Here is a 26,982-nt window from a genome sequence, read left to right as displayed (position 1 = left end):
ATCCTTGCAGTCATTGTCAACACACACACACTTAAACTTTGACCGTTTAGCAAGCCATCTAGTTAATAAATTATACATTACAGATGCACTGTCTACATTAATATACGTGCACATGTACCTTTTGTGTGCAAACATGATCACATGTTGAGCACAAAGCAGACAGAGGTAATGAGTAATGATATGAATAACATTTTCTAAATTTATTTTTAATTGATTTTGAAACTCTCTGTATTTAGATTCACATGCAACATACATGTATTGTTGAAAATCTCAGTATTTAGATTCATACATAACTCATACTGATATGATACCCACAAATTTCAGGACAGATTTTTCCATTAAACAAACAAAACACTGAATAAACACATTTTTGTTGTAGCTGTACTCATCAGTAGGTACTGCCATTAACAGGTGTTGATATCAGTTCAGATGCATGTGACCCTTTGCAGCTGCCACTACTTTTCATTCTACTTTTCATACAGAGTACCGGTATAAACAGGTCTTGCAGGCTTACCATTTGCACCAGAATGTTTACTTCTGAAGTACAGTGTTGATAAGCCAGACAATATCAGCCTGAAAGACCTGTATACGTTGATGTCACTGGTACTACATGTACTAAGGAATCATGGATGATTAGCCCCTCGACAACAACAATACGGTAAAATACCTGAACAAAACATACTGTGAATACATATACAAGTACGCCATGCTGATAATAATTCATTATAGTGCTGGAAAATTCCAGAATTCAAGGTACTCAAGTCATTAAAACATGTGCCCAGCAAACAAAACTCACCACATTTGATCTCAAACCCTCTCCTTATGACAGAAATTTGGAAGTGCAAAGATTCAATTATAATTTTTCCAAGGAAAATATGACAAAATCCTCGAATGGATTTATTTTCATTATACCGGGTAGTGCTGGAAAATTCCAGAATTCAAGGTACTCAAGTAACATGTGCCCAGCAAACAAAACTCACCACATTTGATCTCAAACCCTCTCCTTATGACAGAAATTTGGAAGTGCAAAGATTCAATTATAATTTTTCCAAGGAAAATATGACAAAATCCTCGAATGGATTTATTTTTCATTATACCGGGTAGTGCTGGAAAATTCCAGAATTCAAGGTACTCAAGTAACATGTGCCCAGCAAACAAAACTCACCACATTTGATCTCAACCCTCTCCTTATGACAGAAATTTGGAAGTGCAAGGATTCAATTGTAATTTTCCCAAGGGAAATATGACAAAATCCTCGAATGGATTTATTTTTCATTATAGTGCTGGAAAATTCCAGAATTCAAGGTACTCGAGTCCTTAAAACATGTGCCCAGCAAACAAAACTCACCACATTTGATCTCAAACTAGAGTTTGAGCAATCAACATGGCCACAGCTACTTCAAAAGTGTCATTTGAAACTTGCCCTGATTGTCGGATTGATTATTTAACAAATGAATTTATTAAAGGCATTTATTTATTTGTTAATACTTTATTTATTTATTTATTTGTTTGTTTACTACTGCTTTAAAAGGGGAAGTCTGCAGCATGAAATTATGATTTTTGTACAGATATACACATTATTTACCTAAACTTCTCCATGCAATAAATATTAGATCAATGTGTACATGGAATGCATATATTATTTATTTATTTTTATTTGTTTATTTATTTATATGTAGAAGGGGAAGTCTATGGCATGCAGTTATGTTTTATATAGATGTACACAATTTACCAACAACTTCTCCATGCAATAAATATTAGATCAATGTGTACATGGAATGCATTTATTTATTTATTTATTTATTTATTTTTATTTGTTTACATGTATTTATTTATATGTAGAAGGGGAAGTCTATGGCATGCAGTTATGTGTTTTATAGATGTACACAATTTATCTACAACTTCTCCATGCAATACAGATATTAGATCAATGTAAGTATGAAATGAGAATATTATAAAAAGGTCTATAAAATATGCATTACTGAAACTGCATATATTAGAATGGTTAAATGATGAGGATATATTTTTGTTTCAGGAAATGACACTTCCATTTATCAAATAGACTCCACAAGATTATCTTGGCCTTTGCTCTTTTGACAATCAGTTAATGTCAAATTGCATTTACTGTAAATCTTCACATATGTCAATGTATATGTAGGCAGAAATCAACGTGTAGTTTACAGAGTTGAAATCATGTTCCAAACAAAACGATATCATGATAATTTTTTTCAAAACTGTCATCAGTAAATGTTATACCATTTTACAAGAAATTAACCTTTTATCCCCAATTTACTGTAAACAGGTCTGCATTCACCATCGATAATAATAGGTTTTGGCCGGCTAAGCATGGAGGTGAAAGGGATACTTTGCCGTCTGACCCAAATACCTAGGCAAAACCTCGAGCTACTGTAACAGTTATACAGTTGAAATCAGACTGTATGACTAGTCGAAGTTTGATATTTCTGTCCATTTTGGCTGGAACTTGGAAGTGTCATTTCCATATACAGTATTTCTGTTTCAAATAAACAAGGGACATGCGTGAATGACAAGACTACGAAAGTAACATGTATAACTCCTGACAACTTTTGGTTTCACATGGAACCTAGAGCACTGTTCCATAACACAAGTTACAACTGATATCATCTTTTCTGTACATTGTGATCTCACTGATTTAGAGCGTTTATCATCTCATTAACCCTTTCACAACCGTGGTTTGAACCAATCCCATTGTTTTCTAAAGTAAAGTTGGACCTCTAGCGAGGGAAATGGGGCGGAAAGGTTAAAGTTTAAAAATGGTAATTCTCAATCCCCTTTTTATAACATTCCAGCATTGTAAAAGCTGTGTGCACGTCAACTTTGGTGATATTATGATGATAGCAAAAATATAACCACTTAGGGCATTAAATGTAGTGTGTACACCTACCTCTGCTTCTCGACTGAGATCAGGCATTGCTATAAATTCCTTTCCAGTACCTACAAGACAATCAGACAAAAATTTACGTGAGCATGCCTTGTTTTTAAACTTCTCACTCTCTTTTTCAAAATTCAGTACGTAGCGCCAGGCAACCCCCGGCTTTGTTCGTCAAATGAAACTAGCACTTTTAGGTGAAATGTGGGGCCAATAATGTTGCATTGGAGAGCATGGTATTTGTTGGTGGACTTTCCATGTCTATTTCCCTGTAAGTGGACACAGTATTTACCCACCCTATCAAAAGTAATGGCCGTACAAAAGCCTTGATAGGGTTAATGTAAGCATGCACAATGATATCGAGGGCGCTATTCTGTTAATAAGAACAGCGCCCTCATAATAACGCACATTTATTTGTGACAACCATTAATGGGCCAGTAATGCTAACTTTTGATAAATTTTTTTTGCCATTTTGTTTTGAATGTCAACCATAATTAATTGCTCTACACCCCCAAAGCATGTTGATACATGTATACACAGTATTCTGCTTGTTACTCAGCTTGTACGTGTGTAAACTACATTGTTATTGTTGAAAAGTGACTTCTGGTCCGGACTAGAATTCAAATGTAAACAATAACAATGCATGTTACACATAAAGATGCTAAGTTGACAAGCTAAATTGTGGGTGTTTCAACATTCTTGGGGACTAGAATAAGAAGTTGCATTTGATATACAAAGTACAAGTCATCGTTGATGACACAGTCCCCGCTTGTCCATTTGTTATAATCTTTGGTTCTAGGTAGCTGTAGTCTAGGTAGCTGTGGAATGACATTGATGCAACGGGTGCATCAGGCCTGTGACTTGCATAATAAAGTAATCTGAGGAACGTTCAATAAATGACTCATCTCTGCCGGTAATGACCACTCAAGGAACTTTTGATTACATCTCACGAACGATGCCCTTTACTCCTCCAGTGTCGTGATTGGCACATACTATACACATGGTTTGGTGGAATTTCGAAATGGTATGGGATCGGGTATGTTGTTGTAATCAGCCATTTCGGATATATAATGAAACAATTTAATGTGCACAAGAATGCAGCCATAGTACTTTATCTTCGTATCACGTTTGAACAAAATCAGTCCATCGAGGGACAGTGACCTATGTTTATGTTTCAAAGACATAAAAAAATCACACCAAAATTTAAATCAAATGGCTGTTTATTGACCATATGGATCATAGCACAAAATTAGTAGACATGCATATGTATGCCATAGCACTTTATCTTTGTACCAAGTCTCAACAACATTGGGTAAAGAATATTTGCATATGATTAAGCCTCAAAGACATGAAAAAATCCAAAAATGACCATCTGACAGCGATATTGGAAAAAATGACAATCTGGCAGCCATATTGGAACATGTCACGAAGTAAATTGACATGTGCGATCTTTGTGCCAAGTTTGGACAAAATGGGTGTAATGACCTTTGAATTATGATTCAAAGACATGCAAAATTCAAACAAAATGGCAGTTCTGCAGCCATATTGGATCCTATCCCAAGCTTAATTGATACATGCATATGTATGCCATAGTGCTCTGCCTTTGTGCCAAGTTTGAACCAAATCGGTTCAAGGATGTTTGAGTTATGGTTCAAAGACATGAAAAAATCGCAAAAAAATGGCCGCCTGTTGGCCATATTGGATCATATCACGAAATAAATTGGTGTTCATATGAAGGGCATAATGTTTTGCTTTTGTGCCAAATTTGAACAGAATCGGTTCAAGGATGTCTGAGTTATGGTTCAAAGACATAAAAAATCGCAACAAAATGGCCGCCTCACGCCCATATTGGATCGTATCGCAATATAATTCGACATGCATATGTAGGACATAGTGTTATGCCTTTGTGTCAAGTTTGAACAGAATCGGTTTCAAGGATCTTTGAGTTATGGTTCAAAGACACGAAAAATCGCAAACAAAATGGCCGCCTCGTGGCCATATTGGATTGTATCACAAAATAATTTGACATGCATATGTAGGCCATAGTGTTATACCTTTGTGGCAAGTTTGAACAGAATCTGTTCAAGGATGTCTGAGTTATGGTCCAAAGACATGAAAAATCGCAACAAAATGGCCGCCACGCGCCCATATTGAAACATATCGTGAAATAATTTGACATGGATATGAAAGCCATAGTGTTATGCCTTTGTGCCATGTTTGAGCAGAATGTGCTCAAGGATGTCTGAGTTATGGTCCAAAGACATGAAAAATCGCAACAAAATGGCCGCCACGCGCCCATATTGAAACATATCGCGAAATAATTTGACATGGATATGAAACCCATAATGTTATGCCTTTGTGCCAAGTTTGAGCAGAATGTGCTCAAGGATGTCTGAGTTATGGTCCAAAGACATGAAAAATCGCAATAAAATGGCCGCCTCGCGCCCGTATTGGATCGTATCACAAAATAAATCGACGTGCATCTGTAGATCATAGTGCTATGCCTTTGTGCCAAGTTTGAACAGAATTAGTTTAGCAGTGTCTGAGAAACTGTTGATGACGGACGGACGGACGGACGGACGGACGGACGGACGGACGGACGGACGGACACACGGACGGGACCCAATCTATAAGTCCCCGCCGGACTTCATCCGCGGGGACTAAAAACTTCGAAAAAATCATAAAAAGTCAGCATTACTGGCCCTTTAAGGATGTACGATCGGAAAAAGTAAAAGTAATGTCAATTTTTTCAAATGGGGATTTTTGAATACCTACATATGTGAATAGTCCAAAACTGGGAAAAAAAACATGGGGTCACCGCGCTTGTTTTTTACAAAATGACATTAAAAATTCACGGTTTTTCACAAAATCACTAAAAATCAATAAAACAGGTCCTCATTTTCATATTTATATAACGATTGCATTTTCACGTTTACACTGTAAAAGAATAAAGAAATTATAAACCTAAGCTACTTTGAAGATTTTACTTACATTAAAATTGAGTTAAAAAGTCATCATATTTATTTTTTAACCAAAATTGCGACAAATATGCCCCAAATTTTAGGAATTGCAGAGGGTAATTTATTAATTATTGATAGTTTCTACTAATGTCAATTTTCTCAAACTTTGCCAAATAATAGCACTTTTTGTGAATTTTTCAAAACCACATTTTGTTTAGTGGGTCACCGAGCTCGATTTTTCACAATTTTGCAAAATCTAACTAGGATTTACAGGTTCTGGCGATAAACCATGCTCTCCCGGGTTCGTCGCGCGAGGGCGCTCTTCAAATGCTGCTGACCTGCCGTGGCTACCTGCAGTGGCCCTGTCCAGGCATGGTCATAATTCAAGCCTACCATAAACTTTCATGAGAGAGAAATGACAGAACAAAGCAAAGACTTTTAGGTTCTTCTACTTTTTAGAGTCTATATATTAATATAGCATACAAAAAATCGCGTAATATTTATTGCCGTGACGCTTATCGGTGGGGATATGGTTGACTTCGCTGCAGGCTATTAGTAAGTTGCACACACTACGTGGAGCCAGGAGCCGAGGCCGTGAACTTGGCGTTTCTCCAATACACGATGACAATCGTAAAGGCAAGCCCACAACTGACGCAAGTGTCAAGATTTTCGGCTAGTTCACTCAAATCGACAATGTGACGGCCATTCTTCCATTCTCCGGTACTCCGGTAGGTCTACTAGCGACACTATCATTGGAATTATAACCACGAATAGCGAATCAGACGTCACACTTCTGACTTACGCTGTACAGGCTACGGCCATGTTGCATTTTTTATCTCTTTGCTGAATTCTTGTACCTTCCAGCGTGTTTTGAGGGCACGCTGAACATTTTCTCGGCGCGATTTTCCTTTACCTGCAGACGACATTTTGTACAACGCAAAAACGTTCGAAAAGTCACTATGCGCGCGTGGTTACTATGGATACTTTCTGCGCGGAAATCGGCGCAGTACGCTTATATTTTTCCGATCGTACATCCTTAAATAACAACTCACTTTGCTGCACATAAACATCCAATATAGATGAGCAGAAGTTTGCCTGTTCATAAAGCACAAATGTGCTTCAAGAAAATAGCTATCGCACAGGTAATCTATCCGTTTTGCATAAATAAGGCCAGTGGTTACAAAAATGTATTTTTGATAGAATCCAACAAAGCCGCCTGGCAGCCATTTTATTTCTTTGGCAAGTCCACAGACACTGCTGAAACAAGGCCGGGCCAATTCATTTCAAACTTGGCAGAAGGACTGTGATATACATGCATGCTACATAATTTATTTTTAGATGTGATCCAACATGGCTGCTTGGCTGTCATTTTGTTCATTTTGAAAGACATTACTCAAACATGTCTTTACTGCTTCATTTCAAACTCTTCGCAGCAATAGGATCTAATATGACTTCCTGGCAGCCATTTGGTTCTGATTTTTCATGTCCACAGCCTCCCTTGGGGACTGTGTCATTGACAATGACTTGCTACATAATACATACAGTATAACTTGATGGTACTAAAATCAATGATTCGAAAAAAACAAATACAACTTAAATCTAAAACAAATACAGCTTGATGGAAAAGACATTCTTGGTATGTGTTTGCTTCCTCACACTCCAAAACAACAAGCATTCAAAGACTTCTGATTATTGGTGAAACTTGCATCCTGTGCTCTGTTTACTTCGAGTAAACTCATTGATTATACATGTACTATCTGTGCATTCTATCTAAATACAATGAATGCCAACACACCCTACACTATCTGCAAAATCTATCATACAATCTTCACAAGACCTTTGTTTCTTTGCTAGGTGCCTTTCATATCCGGCGAGAATAAACCCACAGTTTAACACCCTGGCAGAGACATGACATTGACCCATCTTATACGATATGAAGCACTGCCTGTATTGGAACTTCCAGGTGACATGAACCCAACCTCTCAATACAGCAACATGAATGTGCTTTTATGAATCTACATTATAGAGTTACATGTAGTTACATTCACATCTACTCACATCCACTATCAATTCATCGCTTGGCTTCAACGGCGCTTCAACTTGAATTATTTTACCAAATTCAGTGCTAAGCGTATTTTATGTTCATCAGTCTGGCACGATGACCGGGCTTTTCCGGTACCATTGCATGACGGGTAATATAGGCAAGCATGGCGTCTTTCAGTGGCGTCATTGAAAGTAAACAAAAGCCAGCAATATCGCCAAAATAAAGACGCGGTTTTCTCATAAACTGAGATATATTTTCACTGTTTTTGAGATGGTAAGTGTCGGCTAGAGGTCTGAAGAATATTGTCGACAAATGTTTTGGCAATATACATATTTTAAAATATAATTACATCACTTTTCAATCGGATAGCTAAAATGACTTGATTTTGAACGAACTCAACTTTCAAAATTTGTAATTTTTGGTCTAAAGACACAATCGCCAAACTATGCCGATTAAACGTACCCTATTGTCAATGTAAAAGTAAAATAAAGTCATCTGGTTCACTAGGCACGCGATCGTCGGCAGAAATGGAGCGAATTCACGTGTGTGAATATACGGCAAAATATGAAAATTTTGTCAATTTTGAGGCATAATCCTGCTATTGAGGATGACGCTGCTTGAAAAAGGCTACAAGTGTCACTTTTAGCATAGCTTCCACAATACAGTAAACGGGTGCTAAAGTCCCGCCCGCTCGGCTGGTGACCTCACTGCACGCAGAAATGGAGGGTACATTTTCTATGGGGTTGACAGGACCTCTCTTCGAAACTTTGTAATTTTTGGTCTAAAAATCATGTAGACGATTTAGTATGAAAAGTAAGGCCTTTAGGTATTACTAATTGTTTAAAAATCATTAATCGTTACTGTGGTTCATTAAAATGTGTTCTCAGCACTGTTAACTTTTGAGCGAAACAATGAAAAACCCTAAAATTTTCAAGCCGATTATGTTCCACCTAAGTACTGTCAGACTAATGCAAACCTCTCCAATCGGCAATGGTTTACTCCTGGCAACATACAGCTTCATATTACTCATCGGGGGCTTGCCCCCTCGTCGGTAATTGCTCTGATTGACACGATTTCGAGTAACTTGCAGTGAAAACCATTGATTGACACATGTCAAATCCAAGTCGTAAGGGCGCGAAGCGCGGTACTAGCCAATCCCTTACCATTTTCTTGAATGCAGCTTAGCTGATTATTATTGCCCTCAAAGTATGACTCATCAGCTATGCCTTAATAAGGTAAAATAGGCGTAGATAATCAAGAAAACCCAGGCTAACGACGTGGCGGGAAAATCGCATATGTTGTAAACAAATGCTCATGAATAGTATCACATGACATCTCAAAGCTGCGCCTATTGGTTGAGAGGCTAGACATAATGAGGTCATGCATAATGAGCTGTCGTGTATTACTCGCTTGCGCGTGCTCATTCCACCGGCGAGCCACTCGAAATGCACGAAACTTGCACAATACGGAATAACTCGTCGGCGTATGAGTACATTTTCTGTAGTAGAGGTTGCTAATTACAACTGCATTCAGAGGTAAACTTTTGGTAGCCCGTATTTGTTGAAAAAATCCAGACAACTAAAATTTCTGTCGATCTCACAATTGGTCTACGTCTGCGATCGCAGGCAGTGTTGCAAGTGTTCGATCAAAGGGTCATACTGCTGCCCGTCACTGCCCGACAGGCAATTTACCTTCCAATGTGTGTAATTAGTCGATATCTCTGTACCACAGCCCATTACTCTCTGTAAAACCAAACCAAATAATAGTCGTAGCGGTCGATTTTCCAGCGAGTGTCAACGATCATCTGTGGTATGCCCATGCAACGATGATCGTATCCGGTATCCACACACTGCCCGTCAGGAAATTATATTGATGACAGCTTTGAGACAGGATTCAGTCATTGTGAGTAAAAACAGACGCATATAGTTTGTAGCTTTCTATAAATGTGGCATTACTCTTTGGGGGCTGGTACACATCAGCAGGGGCTAAACAGCAGCTCTTTGGTGTTCAGACATCGAATCTTGACAGTACGGCATGCAGTCGATGGGTAGTTGGACCGGTCGGGAAGTTCATGTGATCGCTATATTTAGACCTTTCAATCTAGGTTCGTTCCAGCAAAGCCATTTTTGTACCTATCTTCATTTCTACTCTAGAAAGATAATTAGCTTTAAATTTGATCCGTAACTTTAAGAACCGTGTGAGTTTCTTGTTCTAATGTTTTGGTGTTATAGCATCGACAGCGGTCAACTCTCGTCGAAGTGTCAACCATTTATGCGCAGGGTGGGAAATTTAACTGTCATAGAACACGTGCATACTGAGGTTCTCAACGTCTTCAAATCATCAAGAAAATAGTTATTTTAATTAAATAAATTACAAATAATATCAAATTATTGTAAAATATCTTCATGTGATAACAAATATTAACCCAACCCAAATACCTTAGTGATTGAACCCACCCATTAAAGAAAATGGTTTCTGACATGATGTCACATATGCCAATCACCCTACAATATCCAATCAAATCACTGGTACCGGCCACACCTCAAAAGCCGGGTTATCGTGCAGACTGATTGTAATGTAATGCCAGACTATAATATTTCCATATTATAATATGATCTACTTTTTACATTCTCTCTTTTAAAGTCATACAATCCACAGAAAATGGGTGTTCAATTTACACCCAGTATGCATCAATTGTAGTTACATTTGTATGATTTCAAAAAAAGAACTAATTATCTGGGCTATCTCAACTATGGTAAAATTGTACATGATAAAGTCCATAAAGTATTTCAAATTGATAAATGTACAGTACATCTAACCTACAAGTATGCACGCTATCGTGTACTAAGTCTAACACTGACAGTTGCAGCTGAGAAGGTTACCGGTGGATGTGAAAGAATGTAGGATCACTGTTCACAGCAAGTTTCCAACTTGCATACATTACATGTAAATGTAAACTTGGGTGAATGTACAAATGTAGGCCATCGTGACCACACCTTGCATATAATGCCACATGATACTCAGCTGAATGTAGGCCAAAATTAATTTAATGTGAGATTTGCTGAATGTCGACTATCTTGACCACACCTTTGGAAATAACTTAAAACAATACTGTACATGAACAGTACCTCACTGACTCATCATTGACTAGGCTAATACCGGTAATGTACATGTACTCTCCCAAGCATAAGGACATTGACAGAGACAAGCGACCTAGCGGCCGATATAGCTCCGCTGTGTTTATGTAGAGAATAACTATTTTTGACACATGTTGTGAAGGTGGAAATCTTTGATAGGTCAATGCAGTTGCCAGAAAAAAAGTGGCTAAAATAAGCTGCAAAAATACACAATTGAAGATTTCATCATACTTTGAATATATCACATCGGATCATCCCTAAGAACATGTCAACCAAAACTATCTGATGAGTAGTTTTTGAGAATAAAATTTTCTGACCAAATATGGCAACAATTGCCCCCAAAAATAAAAATTGCAGATTTCATCATAATTTCAAAAGATCAAATTTAGTTCATCTATAGAAACCTGTATACCAAATTTCAAAGCTGTTAGACAAGTACTTTTTGAGAAATCCATTTTTTGACCAAAAATGGGAAAAATTTCCCCAACAATTCAAAATTGCAGATTTCATCATTATTTCAATAAATATCATTTAGTTCATCTATGGAAACCTCTATACCAAATTTCAAAGCTATCAGATGAGTAATTTTGGAAATACACATTTTTTGACCAAAAATGGCAAAAATTGCCCCAAAAATACACAATTACAGATTTCATCAGAAATTCAATATATATTACTTAGTTTATCTGTAGAAACCTGTATACCAAATTTCAAAACTATCAGACCAGTACTTTTTGAGAAATACATTTTTTGACCAAAAATAGCAAAAATTGCCTTAAAAATGCAAATTTGCATATTTCTGCACAATTTGAACAAATCTGAAATAGATCATCCCTACGGACATATGTGTGTACTAACTATCAAAGCTATTTGACTTGCAGTTTTGAAGAAGAAGATTTTTAAAGATTTTTTTACCAAAAATGACAAAAATTGCCTTAAAAATACAAATATGCAAATTTCACCACGATTTGAACAAATCTGACTGAAGTCACCCTAAGCAAACTGTATATCAAATTTCAAAGCAATCCGACAAGCGGTTTCAGAGAAGAAGATTTTTTTACCAAAAACACCAAAAAATGCCCCAAAAATACAAATATGCAAATTTCACCATGATTTGAACAAACTGAAGTGAGGTCACCCCAAGTGAACTGCATATAAAATTTCAAAGCAATTGGACTTGCGGTTTCAGAGGAGAAGGCAATTGTTGACGGACGACAGACGACGACGGAAAATCAACCTATTTGATAAGCTCCACGTCGCTGACAGCAGAGCTAAAAATGCCAATACACAACACCAGTTGTCCAATATCTGTATTATGTTTACCAGCACTGATCACACATCCATCCATACAAACGATGGGCTACATATACAGATTTTCTTCAGACTGTGCAACTGCTATCTTCCATCACAGGTAAATGGGAAAAATTTAATTCTAACCCAAAAATTTCCATATAATCCCTTTCTCAATAGTGGCACTGGCGAGATCCATACAAGACATACACAGGAGGAATGCTTAAGCCAAAGGGTTTAAAAGCAAAAATGCATGACAAAGACGCTGTAAAACGTGACCTAAAGCCAATGCAAATCACATATAAGTACAGTACCTATGTTTATTCACACAAAGCCACACTGACATGTTTGGGCATGCTATATTGCTAGGAGAAACGACCTTACTTGACCTCTGTATTTACACCAGCAGTGTACTAACTGGGTCAAAACTTTTATGGTAAAACAGCAGGGCTTTCTTTCCATGTACAAACTTTCAAAACCATGTCTCTTCTCTGTTTTTCATCCTAACCTTGATGTAGTCAAGAGGTATTTTTCAATGACAAAATGGCAGTTGTACATGTATTACCATATTACCTGGGACTGAAATCTTGATATCTATATGAAGATGCAACCCTCCAAATACTTATAATGAGAAGTGAGACTCCATGTCCATTGTACCATTATAAATGATGAATACGTTGTTGTTCATGTAGCGTAGAATGCGCCTCATGGACAGATACTTTGACTCTCAAACTTTTACAAATCTCTTTAATGCTCTTGATGTGAGGAAACTTTTCACTGTCTCACATGTAGCTTTTCGAAAATTGAATATTTTATTTTTCTCCATAGAGTTAACACAGGGATGGCAGCCATTTTGAATTTCAAATATCGGAAAATCTTGGGGAATTTGTTCCTCTTGTACCAAAATTTGCACGGTGACCTGGCACTGACCCCCCGATTTTATTCTTGATTTTGAAAGAGAATAATTGAAATATTAAAAGTTTAAGTCTTTCACTTTCAAGGCACATACTACTTTGAGAATCGGTTGCAACGCAATAGAGAACTTTACATCCTGGCTTATTGTACCGTGTTGAGGTTATATACAAAAACAAGAGTTCCTCTCATTGTAAGATTTCAAGAGTGGACTGGTCTGCGATGGCAGTATCCACACTGTTACATGAAATGAATAATTGTCTGTGCAACCTACCCTGAAATGTGAGGAATTATAAAATTTAACACACAAAATTCGCATACATGTGCACGTACAAGGAAATGTCAGACATTTGTACCCGGTAATATCTGTGAGCAGGGTGAGAAATGCTTGAATGGAAAACTTGCCAAAATCGTACGTTGCAATATGTGAAAGCTGTCAAAAGTTATCAGTACATGTAGTACAATACTGTACTCCGTTTTACATTCTAAAGGAGTGTAAACAAATACAGTACGGCCCACAAAGGCTTCACTCAGCAATTTAGTTATATTTTACAAATTCACTAACTATGTTAGGTGAATGTACCGGTATACTGCAGGTCTGTACCAACAATGATCTCAACAAAAGGGTAACATAATCTCTTATCCCTATTACTGTAAATACATGATTTTTACTGACAAAACCTGCTGTAACATATCAAGGCAAGTAGGCGCAAATGTGCAGCTCAAAATCCTCTTTTATATGACTCCGCAGTTGGGGAAGTGATACTGTCTGGCAGGATTAGAGTTAAACCATACTATTGACACTGCTACCATCCATGGTTAGACAATATTTATGTATAAGCTCGTCATTCTTGACTCTGGTAAGCCAGGGTAGGACAAAGAGATCCCAGACTACATGTACATGTATATACTGGCCATATTTTTAATTGAAGCACATGTTTATATCATTTCATAAATCATGAGTACCTGTACAAGCATATATGTACATGAAGAGTACGCCACGTGCTATCACACTCATTAAGTAATGAATGAATTTTCAACCCGATATGAATGGAAACAAAGATCCTTTGAGAAGATTCAAAATAACAGGAATTTCTTGAATTTCTTGCTTTTGTTTTCTTTCAGGTTTTATGACCATAAGAAATTTAATCAGCCGCACGATTAAACCAGGCATGCTTAATGTTCAAATCCTTATCAAGCCTAGTAACAGTACCACATGTAAATGTACATATCCATGATAACAGTCTGATCAGAACTCAATGAGTTACGCAGCCTGCCGCTAAATGTTTATATATATGCTCATTACCGACAATGTGCCAAAGCAACTCAAATCCAGAAAAATGTCTTGGTGTCCAGTAATGACAGAAGATAGACAAAAAAAAATTTGCTGCCACAGTGGCGGGAAAAAAATTTGCTGCCATACCCATTTCGTTCAGCTCCCCGCCCCCCCAGAAATCAAATTGTTCTCCCCTAACATAAGCAACTTGATACTCCAGTCAGATCGCCATAAATAAATCTAATTTACTCACCCTGGCATAAAAAGCGGAGCTAAAATATCTTATGTACTATGTACACACTGTAAAGTTAGCGGCACTCCAGTTAGTGTACATGTAGATTGACACATAAAATATCAGCGAAAAAATAGGAAGTGCATGTTTAAAACATTCAATAATCTTATGGGGCAATGTGTAACGTTTTTGTCATTGAATACTGAACAAAGTCTGATACAGAAGTTATTGGGAAGCGTATCAGCGTCAGCATTGGAGGGCCAAGGGGTTTAACCCCTTTATAAGCCTTCAACTACACTTCTGAATATTGCCTTATCTATAACGAAAATCTGGGGGGGGGGTGTCCCATGTAGCATGGGCAACATAATCTGTTCCAAAGTCCTTTAGCACAGCCATGCTGGTCACAAAAGAATGAAATATGTGTACCACAGTACTTCACTGTACACTGTACATACCTTGGTATCTAAGTTGTAGTGCTGGTTTGTGTAAGTCACAATACACTGACACCAAAAACAAATCACCAAAGATGCTCTTTCAAAGTTTCAGACAGTAAAACAATAGGAACTCTGTAGCACTGGGACAGTTACATCATAATCATGCGCCAAACATGTTCAGAATTTACACCTTATATACACATGGTATAGATTTATTTTAGAGGGTGCGGGAGGGGGTATCTCGAACACACTGAGTTTCAGGCTCATACCTACATGTAGATTCTGGTCTATTTGTTTTTGCTGTACGAAAATGATAACATGACTTGACAGAAACCAAGGCTGATGTTTTTGCTGCAAGAACCATTTGTTGTTTTTTTATCTCAAGCTGTCAAAATCACACATTGGTAGATATACCCTGCTGCAATTTATTTGCATGATTAGGGGCCAGGTTATCTGCTTTGGCATATGGCCGTAGTTTCAATGGAATGACCAGAATGAAAATTCACTGATACAAGCCCTCCTGTTAACCTTGTAAGATTGTATTACATTCAAGAAATTAATTACATGAATGCTTAAATCAAACATTCCCAATACTACAAATTTTTTGCTGAAGTACGGAACAAAATAATGGTTTCGCAGTCATGGTAAAAATTTATGTTCTCCTCTTGTCATATGATCGGCAGTTGTTTAAAAACTGTGCATAAACATCACGCTTAAAATCACCAAGTCCTCAGCAAACTCCCAAATGAATTTTACCGGACAAAACCAAGAAATCAAATTTGTATAACAAATTTAAAAAGGTTTTTGATCATTTTTGGCTCACATGTGATAAGTAGACAAGAATGAAGTGGAGATCAGAACAGTGACTACAATTAATAGACTTGCCATGTCATCTACCGGTACAGTAATGTGTTCAAACATAAACTATTTTCCATTGCTAATGTTTAGAGGCATAGGTCAGCATAGCCTAGACCCTATACCTCCCTCCATGCCTCCGACCCACTCAAGCAGTACCATACAAGTGACATACAGAGCCCTACTCCTACGCAAACGGTTATTTACAGCACAGCATTAGTTATGCATGTCAGAACTTGCAGTCAAATTGAGTAGATGCCACTGATGGCCTAGCAGATAAAATATTTGTTTGTAAACAAATAGTCCCTCGATGAACATGATTAGTTTTTGAATCCAATGGAACAGAAATCAACCACCAATTTTATCCTGACTATCTCCACAAGCTAAAAACTCTCCGCGATCAGATGATTATTCATCAACAACAAGGAAAGAACTGGGGTAACTTCATAGATTGACGGATACGTGCGGCAGGAAGTGCGATTGCCAGGAAGCAATGTGCACTCACAATATGCACACAGCAAAAAACAACTCTGTTTAATAGTGCAGACAAAGCAATGTGAGAATATGTGGTGTTCGGTCCCCACTACAACGTGTAACCCCTGACATGTACCGCTGTGTCCATTGTTCATGACTTGGAGGTAGCAAACAGTTTGAGGTACATGTGGCACACAAACTGAGTCTGCGTGCTACCTCCATGTTCATAGTTACCACTACTGCAAAGAAGTATCTATAGTACTGCCAGTAGTTACCCAAGAACATTCTACATTGTCCTTTATTGATTTGCCCTTGAACGTAGCACAAAGTGTCAAACCATGAACCCACTACCGATAGTCTGACTGTATGGTTGTGATTGATTTCGCCTTTCAGCAAAAGTCTTGATCATTAAACAAAGATCACATTTCACAATCATCACTGTCAGTTGAGAATGATCATGGAGAAATTCTATTGACTTCAAGTAACTTAGACCTAATTTACAATCAGATATAGCGATGGCGCCATTTCCAGGTTAACTTGTTCGATACAATTCTCATTCTGTTTCTGTTGCCTAAGGCAACTACCAGCCAATAAGAAAAGGAACGAACAAGTAAAGGTGGGAATGTCGCCATTCCTTGTACTAGTAGTGGTAGTCTACATATGATTTTAAATTTAACCCTTTGAGTGCCAAAGTCAACTTTTGTCGATAGCCAGCAACTCTTTTCAGATCTGGAAAAGTTTGGTATGATTTTTCCCATAATTTTGGTCAAAAATTGCAGCCATTTAAGTGCTATGTCTATCTGGTCCAAAATTATCAAAAATTACAGAAAAAATTCATAAAGATTGGTAAAATGTTACACTGAAATTAAGGTGGGTAAAATTACAACACTCAAGTCAAAGGGTTGATCAGATTGGTAGGAATTACTATCTCAAAGCATGTACACAGCAAGAGCTGCTGCCCCAACCCCTTGCAGTTGACTACATTTTGTCTACGATAATTGTCTACGATAATCTGAATTCCTGCTGCCATTCCCGGAAGTTTTGGCAGCCTGTACATCAAAAACTACAGGCTACGTCATCACTGACGTCTGTTTGCATATGTTTTTGCTGATTATTAGATTCCACACTTTTTTTGTAATACAAGAAATCAACACTGTTACATGTTCCCGAAATCTCCCTCAATACAAGGAACACAAGGATAAAACTAAGGAGGTCTACCTCTGTATTAGTAAAGGGAAAACCATACAGGTACTCTATGGCACAAAGACATCGTCCGAGCATGGAGGTAGCAGAGACTACCTCCATGGTCCGAGCGAACAACACCAGCTGAAATGATCCGACTTTACACATGAAAACGATGAGAGGTACAATTTTCATGGACGTCTTTTTACGTCCATGGTTAATTTTAACGTAGGTATATCCGCATGTATGCGGAAGTGATGTCAGAGACACAAAAGTTAATAAAGTTCATTGAAGGTGTTGCGCGTTCCAAGAATCTGTTACGAAGTGGGTGACCTTTACCAGTGCCAGCCCGACTCCCAGTAATGGCAGCACCCAGTTACAGTGTGCGTGTGTCGTTACTCTTACCTCGTTTTGACTTTCTCTTCGTCGCCATTGTGATCTCACAAGGCAATACCAAAGTATCGGGTAAATGTACGATAGTTCACGGAGTGTATTTCATTCAGAATCCACCATTAAGCGAACTCTAATAATCTTCCACAAAATGGCGAAATAGTTTGGGTACACAGCAATCTTTGGTAAACTCGTGTGTTGATTGAGGTCAGGGGACTCTCGCGAGACCACGTTAAACACGAGACTAGCAGAGTATAAAATGCATTACGTGCACATGCTGTCCGAACGAACTGCCCAGGGTTTGGTTCTCTGCTAAGAAAGTGTTTTCCAATAGAAATCGACATCATGGCAAGGAAGGTTCAAAATGTCGATATATTTAGATCTGGTTTCAATGCACAGGCGCCCGTGGGCTGGGTAGTTTGCTGGATCGATCGATTTTCTGCTCAATCTATATCGATCTGTCGTACTCGATCTGTCCCTCACTGAGCTTAGGGCGTTCAGTTTTTAAGGCTGGGGGGGGGCCGGCAAAATCTTGTCGCCGGTGTTCAAAAAAATGATGACCCCCCTGCATTTTCGTGAAAAAAGATGACCCCCCCTTTGTCAGATGAAAAAAATTGATGACCCCCCCCCCCCCCCCCCCGCTTAAAAATAACTAAAACCCATACGTCAAATTTACCCGCATGGTTTGGATTTGAACTCCGGTACGCCGCGCACTTTATTCGTGTAGCAGAGATGCCAGTGCACAAACTTCTCAGCCACATCCATTGAAAACATCTGTTAATTAGGACGACTGTAATGCAATTTTTAACTTCGAATTCATTTCAATAGACAACTCATGTCCATGGACATTGTATAAAGTGAACTTTATTGGAGTGGTTCGCCAAAGGCAGCCTTCCGGTTAAGAGGGTCATGGGCCATTACGTAAAGTCAACTTTATTCTAGTGGGCCACCGGTACCACCGGTAAAGAGGGTCGATCATGGCTATTGCATAAAGTAGACTTTACTGGACAGGGCTGCTGAAGGCGCACGGCCATTAAGATTGCCGTGGGGTATTACATAAAGTCAATTTATTGGAGTGGGCCGCCGCAGGCGGCCCGCCGGTAAAGAGGGTCGATCATGGCCATTGCATGAAGTAAACCTAAATGGAGTGGGCCGCCAAAGGCGTCTGCCGTTAAGAGGGTCATGGGTAATACATAATGTATATTTATTGTAGTGGGCCGCTAAAGGCAGCCCGCCGGTAAAGAGGGTCGATCATGGCAATGGCATAAAGTGAACTTTATTGTTGGTATTAGTTTTTGAAAATGTGGTGACCCCCCCTTTCTTACCAGTGAAAAAGCGATGACCCCCCCTTTCGGATTCCAAAATTTTGATGACCCCCCCTGGATTTTGCCGCCCCCCCGGCCGTAAAAAACTGAACGGTCCCTTATGCCTATTAGTCCGGGGTCAATTGTCATTCCGTGTGTTTTGAGTGAAGATTTTTGCCAACCTAGCTCATCGATTTACTTAATGGCCAAGATTTTCAAAAAAAAATTGTTGGCATTTTTTCTGACAACTCTGAAGGTCATTTCAAGGTCATTTCTTAAAATCAACAAAATCAGCTATTCTTAGCTATAAAAGGATTTAGTCTGGTGCCGAAACCCTGATTTTTGGTCGAAACCAACAATAGTTTCGGCCCCACAATGGTTCTCGGTGGTTTCTGTATCTTCAAAGCCTACTGAATCACAGGGAACATAGGGACTGGTCAGTTTCTTCGGCCTGGGGGGGGGGGCGGTGGATTCATGGGGGGGGGGGGTCACCCTGTTTTTGACTTTGGTGAGAGGGGGTGTCACCATGTTTTGAAATGCCCAATAGGGGGGGGGGTCAGTGTGTTTTTGAATTTCGACACAGGCTCATCATTGCCTAAAATGCATCGTGTCAGCCACAAATTTCATCCAGTTGCATTTTTCGGCGCGCCCTTCGGGCACGTAACTTTAATAATCAGACATATTTTCAGCACGCCCAACTTTAACATATCAGGCATACATATATCAGAGATATATGTATGTTCAATATTTTTCAGCGTGCTCTTCAAGCGCATTACTTTAATATATCAGACATTTTCAGCACACCCTTCCTGTGCATTACTTTAATACACAAGACATATATATCAGAGATATCAGGATGTTTCATATTTTCTTCGCGCCCTTCGGGCGCCATACTTTAATAAATCAGAGATATATGCCAGAGATATCTTGATGTTTGCTAAGTGAAAGTGTACAATTATGAAATCTGCATTTCATATGAAAAGCATGACAAATTCCTGATACTTTTCTGTTCTCTCTATGAGAATTCAGTATGAGAAAGCAACATGCACAAATATCAATGTTACAAGAAAAGGTCATCTCAAACACTGCACACATCAGATTTGGCTAAAATGCCTCTCTATTGTTCCTCAGGAGATTTAATTGGATGGCTGGCAAGTCTTAACACCCATCAAATTTTTGATTTACTGCTTTTTCCTGTTTGATATCAATGATTGACATCCATTTCTGTACAACAGTTCAGGACATCTGGTTGAGCATAGAAAGTGTGAAATACATTCACAGCTCATTCAAAATGTACTGTATTCAAACTTTAAGATTGACACTTTGAAATTCCTATCTTACAACTGACATGCCAACAATTTCATTAAAACACAGAATGACTTAAATATAAATGTATGTAAAATATAACATATATATATATATATATTATATATATATTATATATATATATATATATATATATATTACAGTATTATATTATTACATATTACAGTTTTCGCGTGCGTGGGGGGGTCACCCTGTTTTCAAAATTTGGAATAGGGGGGTCACCCTGTTTTCAAAATTTGGAATAGGGGGGGGTCAGCCACTTTTTTGACGTCGGCAAAAGATATCCACCGGCCCCCCCAGGGCGAAGAAACTGACCAGTCCCTTAGTAATCTTGTTGTTGTTGTTGTTGTTGTTGTTGTTGTTGTTGATGGTGGTGATGATGATGATGACGATAATAAAAAATATTAAAAAACAATGTGTCATTCCTTGCTGTTGTTTGTCGATGTTGTAGATAATTGTAAAAGAAAACAGTAATCGTGACCAAAAAACGACGTAGGTCGCCCAACGTCACTCCCGTCCTATTAATCTTGTTGTTGTTGTTGTTGTTGTTGTTATTGTTGTTGTTGTTGATGGTGGTGATGATGATGATAACGATAATAAAAAATATTAAAAAACAATGTGTCATTCCTTGCTGTTGTTTGTCGATGTTGTAGATAATTGTAAAAGAAAACTGTAATCGTGACCAAAAAACGACGTAGGTCGCCCAACGTCACTCCCGTCATCATTATATATACGGAGTGACGTTGGGCGACCTACGTCGTTTTTTGGTCACGATTTTATACGCCAAGTCAGTAAGACTCAGCTTTCTCCCACGGGGCATGACCGATCACCGACGCGAGTGTTACTGTGGCGTACAGCAGCGTCAGCGTAGACACGTACTCCATAGCTTAGTTGACAATGGCCCCAGTGCCGAACGTTCGATGTTCAGAAGCTGAATTTAGGTGGGCCACCGGAATTCAAACTTTTACTTTTTTGAAGACATATTTTAATCGATATCTCGCGATCCGCGCGCAGTCGCCACGCCACATATTGACCGTTGGCATTAAAAAAATGTGCTTTAAAAATGTTACCGAGTGGGAGTGCCACTTTAATACCTGGACAGTCCAAAAAACATTGTTGGCATTTTTTCTTTCCACTTTGTCAAGGTCAAATTCAAGGTCATTCGTTACTCGGGAAATTCCATTGATTAAGCATTGTAGTGCATACAAATTGGCTATAATCATTGACAAAACTACCTTCTGTGGTGTAGGGGAACTAAACAGCTCATGATAGATTTAAAAAACCTTGTTTGAGGCATTATTGGATCTTTTTTACCGTTTTATATGGATTTATATGCAATTACAAGGATTTGTGTGTGTTGCAGTTGTCCATCATTTCCGATGCACTGTGTTAAATAATGACACGGATTGGTTTCTGACATGCAATGCGCTTGACAACTACATCATAGACGTTATTTTATCAATTTCTGTGCATTTCAGCGTAAGCCGTCCGCAGTATTACCAGCTCTGCACGATTGTAAAATCCAGACCTCTGCGCAGAATTTGTCTAGTGTAGACTGGATTACTGTGCAGCTAGCAGTGTACTCTTTGCTTGTAGTAAGAGTAAGTCATCCCTTATCCTCGCATTTCTCTCCAAGCCATGTAAAACGATTTGGATGTTTCCTTAGTAACAATAGCTGGGATTAGAGACTTGTTGCTAAACATAGGCTACATGTAGAAGCCGTTAATCAAAACTAAGCCTCTTGACTGAGAAATCATAGGCTGTGTGTTTTGAAAATCAACTCCAGTACACACAATGTTGTACAAACCAAGACACCCATTGGTAGAACATTGATATAGAGAGATACATTAAGGTTGATTCTTTATTGAGACACAGGTTTAGTCCACAGGTTATTTAGGGTTAAAGATGACAAGAGAAGTCAAAGACAGTGTTAGTAGTTTCTCAGAAACCGTTATCAAAAGGCTATTTACTCGATATTGTAATGTCACGCAATAGTAAACATTTAGTGGTTGCGTTTCACATATAAATATTTCACATGACTAACATTGCATACAAATAACTTCGTCAAAATTTTCAGTATGGAAAAACATATCATTCCTCTGAAAAGAGGACGCTCTGAAACAGACTTACCGGTAAAGTCTGTTTCAGAACGTTCTCTTTATGCCTGATACGTCAGGAAGCAAGTGGTGAGCTTGTGTCAAATCCCACTGCATATAACACAGTGCGGAGTTTGTTCACCAGAGAGGTGTATTTGGTGATGGTGTCTTTCCAGAAATAAATTCAAGATTCAGGGATGATGATTCTTTTTCCCTTCGAGCTTGTGGTGCTAGCTGGCATAGGGAATGCTAAGCAAATACTTGCCACAGAGGTCAACTCCAGAGAGCAAAATTGCGCTATGAAAAAGCATTAGAGCAAGGTGATAGCTCTGTAATATTAGGTAAAGTAACTTTAAACCTCATCTACTACGGAATGTGTTGTTTCATCTGAACATAAAGTTGCTTTCACTAGACCATCAGCTAGTACATACGACAAAAGCATGTTTTGTTTTTTTTCTCTGTCAACAATATAGGTTTTCTTTGGGTCCTCTCCATGAGGTTTCTTCACTCAATACTCGGGAAAACTACAAAGGGCAGTAAACCAAGGAAAATCAAACTTGTTAAAAGTCAGACTCAGTGGTGCAATAGATCCAAAGGATGCTAGAGCCATTGATATTAAATATCACAAAAGATGTTGGACCGAGAACGTTGAAAATGTCTTGCGAAATTTAAACACAAATGCAGACTTACACCCATTGTGTGAGACTGGATCTGCAAATGTCGGTAATGACAATACCACCATGCTTGCTGCAGATATCGAATTGTTTTCCTTGTTGGACTTGCTGAAGGAGCGGTTTTTAACCTTGGAGAAGTACATGACTCATATTTGGCAATACGTAAGGAACATGGAATTGTGTGATGGTATTACTTTTATAGCTAAACTTTCTTCAGATTAGAGTTATGGCATTAAAAGTCATTGACCTTTGACAGGAAATGTTAGGGACCGGTCAGTTTCTTCGGCCAGGGGGTGGATTATTTTTGCCGGTGTCAAAAAGTGGCTGACCTCCCTTTTCCAACTTTTGAAAACAGGGAGACCCCTGTGCACGACAAAGGTAAAATAATAGGTGGTTGTCATGTCAGTTGTAAGATAGGACCTTAAAAGTGCCAATTCTAAAGTTTGAATACAGTATTTTGAATGAGCTGTGTTTGTATTCCACTCTTTTTATGCATAACCGGATCTTCAAAACTGTTATAAGACAAAATGTAAAATTTGTGAAATTTTAGTGCATGTACACTTTGCAAAACTTACTTTCAATTTACAGACATCAAGATATTTCTGACATATATCTAATACATTAAAATACTGCACCCTAAGGGCGCGCCGAAAAATATTAAACATCCAGATATCTCTGATATATGTAATATATGAAAGTCATACGGATGAAGGGCGTGCTGAAAAATATGTTTGAATTTAAAGTAACGCGCCCGAAGGGCGCGCCGAAAATCATTAAACATAAAGATATCTCTGATATATATATCTGATATATGCAAGTTTCGCGCTTGTTGGGGGGGAGCTCTCAAAAATATGTCTTATTATTATTAAAGTTACGCGCCCGAAGTGCACTCCGAAAATGCAACTCAATGATGAAATTTGTTGCTGGCAAGATGCATTTTAGGCAAGTATGAGCCCGTGTCGACCCCCCTATTTGGCATTTCAATAACATAGTAACTCCCCCCCCTTTATCACCAAAGTCAAAAACAGGGTGACCCCCTGAATCCATCGCCCCCAAGGCCCGCCCCAAGGCCAAAGAATCTGACCAGTCCCTTAGACATCTGATTTCCTGAGACTATTGTATAAGTTTTATGAATCTGAAATTGTAGACAAGATAATCAATGTGATGTTTAAGATATGGAAAATCAATGTGATATTTAAAATATGGAAAAATTCGAAAGAAATTTCATACTAACCTTAAATTGACCTTTGGTAAAGTAGTTCTATATATTCTTGATGCAATAGCCGTTTTTTTCAACAAACCTAAATTTTAATGATTATAAGGAATAATCCATAACAAAATGCATGTTTCCAAAAATAATTTTGTTGCAAACTGGGCACAGAAATTAGTCTGGTGCCGAAACACAAAACCCAAAAATTTCGGCCCCACAATGGTTCTCGGTGGTTTCTGTATCTTCAAAGCCTACTGAATCAGGATCTGCATGATGCCACCCTGGCATCCTTGGGCATTTTAATTTATTCAAGATGGCCGCCAAAACATGTAAATGGTAATATCTCAGCTCTATGAAATGTTATCAAAGTGATTTTGGTGTCATTTGCCAGGTAAACAGGGCCAAGGAATTCATTTCTTTCATTGCCCAACATGTGCAACTCTTAATTTGCATAAAAATCCAAGATGGCTGCCAAAATCACCTCCAAAACAGGTAAAATGCCATATCTCAGCTCCATGAGATATGGCATCATATTTGGTATACAGGTTCCAAAGGATTATTTTAATATATGATTGGAGCTTTAAATTTCAATATTGAATACTGCTTTGAATTTTCAAGTGTATTTATAATTAGGCCACCCAGAGACAAGGTCATAAGATGACTTAAAAAGAGGATGGTTTTAAATTATTCTATGGCAAATTCAGCTGATCATCTTTGAAATTGTTTTTTTGAGATGTCAAGGTAGTTACAGATAGACACCTTTGATGAAGATATGCCATCTTTCCTCAGATCGTGTTCATTTATTTTATCACCAGAATTTACACTCAGTTCCCGAGGTATAAACATTTGAACATATTACAAGTATTACGTCCAACTGATTAATGATGATTATCTAATAAATGGCATAATCCATGTGCAGCAAAGGACTTTTTTAATCCACGTGCAGCAAAGGACTTTAATCATATGTTGTTAGAAAAAAATACTACCAAAATAAGAAGTGCAAAAAATAGTTGTCAGAAATCACAGAGTGAAAAAATGTACAATGGATCAGGTAAAAAATAATAATGCTAGCCCTCGTCAATCTTCCAGACCCCCCCGATATCAAATGCCTGCCCTAATGTTGTGAATTTTTTATGCAACTCATTAAGACTTTGCATTCATTATTAACTCATTAACTTTGCCATGTAAAATGTGACCCTCCCCTAGGTCAAGTTTGTAAAATGTGATTCCCCTCCCCTTCCCAACAGCCCTCTGAACCGGGTATCTTATCTGGTGCCGAAATATGATTCTTGACTACGGACTAGAATCAGAAAACAATCAGAATCAGATTATTTTTTCGCATGTCACCCTGGACTCGCAGTGCAGTGTCATCCTTGTCATCTCTCTTGTGTTTGTCGTGACTGGTGACATCAAAGAAAATGCGACCAAGTTTAGTTTGGAATACGATTGTACAGAAAGTTCGTCGATAGACCTTATTTGGTATTTTACTCGTTGCTCTGCAACGTACAAAATATTCTTATTTAATCACTACATGTAGTATTTCCGATACAAACAACAGATATGAAGTTACTGATCCAATAACAACGATTTCATGTATTTAATATATTAAAACTTGTGGAAAAAAGTGCTAAGTCAGCATATTTGCATCAGCGGCTTTTCAGAGGAATCATCACGTTCTCTAAAAAATCAAGCATGATGGGATCGTAATTTTTTTCAATAAAGTATCTCTCAATGAATCATTTGTGAAAGTTTCAGGAAATTGAACTAGTATGTTTTTTGACATTTCTACATATAATTCTATGCCATGGCTAATTTTGAATAGTCCGTGGGTAGTCCACTACCTTGCAGGGCTCCCGCTACCTATTCGCCAATTCGCCAAATGCGAAAGAAAGTTAAAAATGGCTACAAAAATTCCTGTTTGGCTAATGTAGTGGCTATTGAATTCTTAGACCTCCTCAACAGAAAACTACACCTAACAATAAAATGTTGTAAGATGTTGAAACAGTTTACCCTCCTTCCTACAAAGTTGCAATGTATTGAAACAGTTTAATCTCCTTTCTACAAAGTTACAAATTCCCTGGTACGTAAAACAAACATTGTTGCTGTTCGATACTACAATACATCATGAACATAAGGTCCATGAATACACTGAGGCCTGCTTTGCCTCTGTGAGTCCTGGATCGTCCTTGAGTCTATCAAAAGTTTTACCTACTTTGCTGTATCAAAATTTGGCCTGCAACTACTCAGTTTGATAGTAAAAACCATAATTTCAAAGGAA

The 26,982-nt window shown here is 38.1% G+C and overlaps 2 protein-coding genes across 2 annotated transcripts in view; both read right to left on the bottom strand.

The window, feature by feature from the left end:
* LOC139143555 (uncharacterized) overlaps nt 1–18,137 on the bottom strand; it is a 36,618-nt gene extending 18,481 nt beyond the window's left edge. The window contains exons 1-2 of the mRNA XM_070713990.1: nt 18,110–18,137; nt 2,924–2,973 (exon numbers count right to left, since the gene is read on the bottom strand). Of these exons, the coding sequence (XP_070570091.1) occupies nt 2,924–2,973; nt 18,110–18,137 (78 nt within the window). The remainder of the gene's footprint in view (nt 1–2,923; nt 2,974–18,109) is intronic.
* Nucleotides 1–18,315, bottom strand: part of LOC139133338 (E3 ubiquitin-protein ligase TTC3-like) — a 70,861-nt gene extending 52,546 nt beyond the window's left edge. Inside the window, exons 1-2 of the mRNA XM_070699887.1 lie at nt 18,110–18,315; nt 2,924–2,973 (exon numbers count right to left, since the gene is read on the bottom strand). The gene's annotated coding sequence lies outside the window, so the exon portion shown is untranslated. The remainder of the gene's footprint in view (nt 1–2,923; nt 2,974–18,109) is intronic.
* Nucleotides 18,316–26,982: the final 8,667 nt, after the last annotated feature.

Source organism: Ptychodera flava, chromosome 1, assembly GCF_041260155.1.
Source record: "Ptychodera flava strain L36383 chromosome 1, AS_Pfla_20210202, whole genome shotgun sequence".
NCBI classification, from domain to species: Eukaryota; Metazoa; Hemichordata; class Enteropneusta; family Ptychoderidae; genus Ptychodera; species Ptychodera flava.
This window is presented reverse-complemented; position numbering and strand designations above follow the sequence as displayed.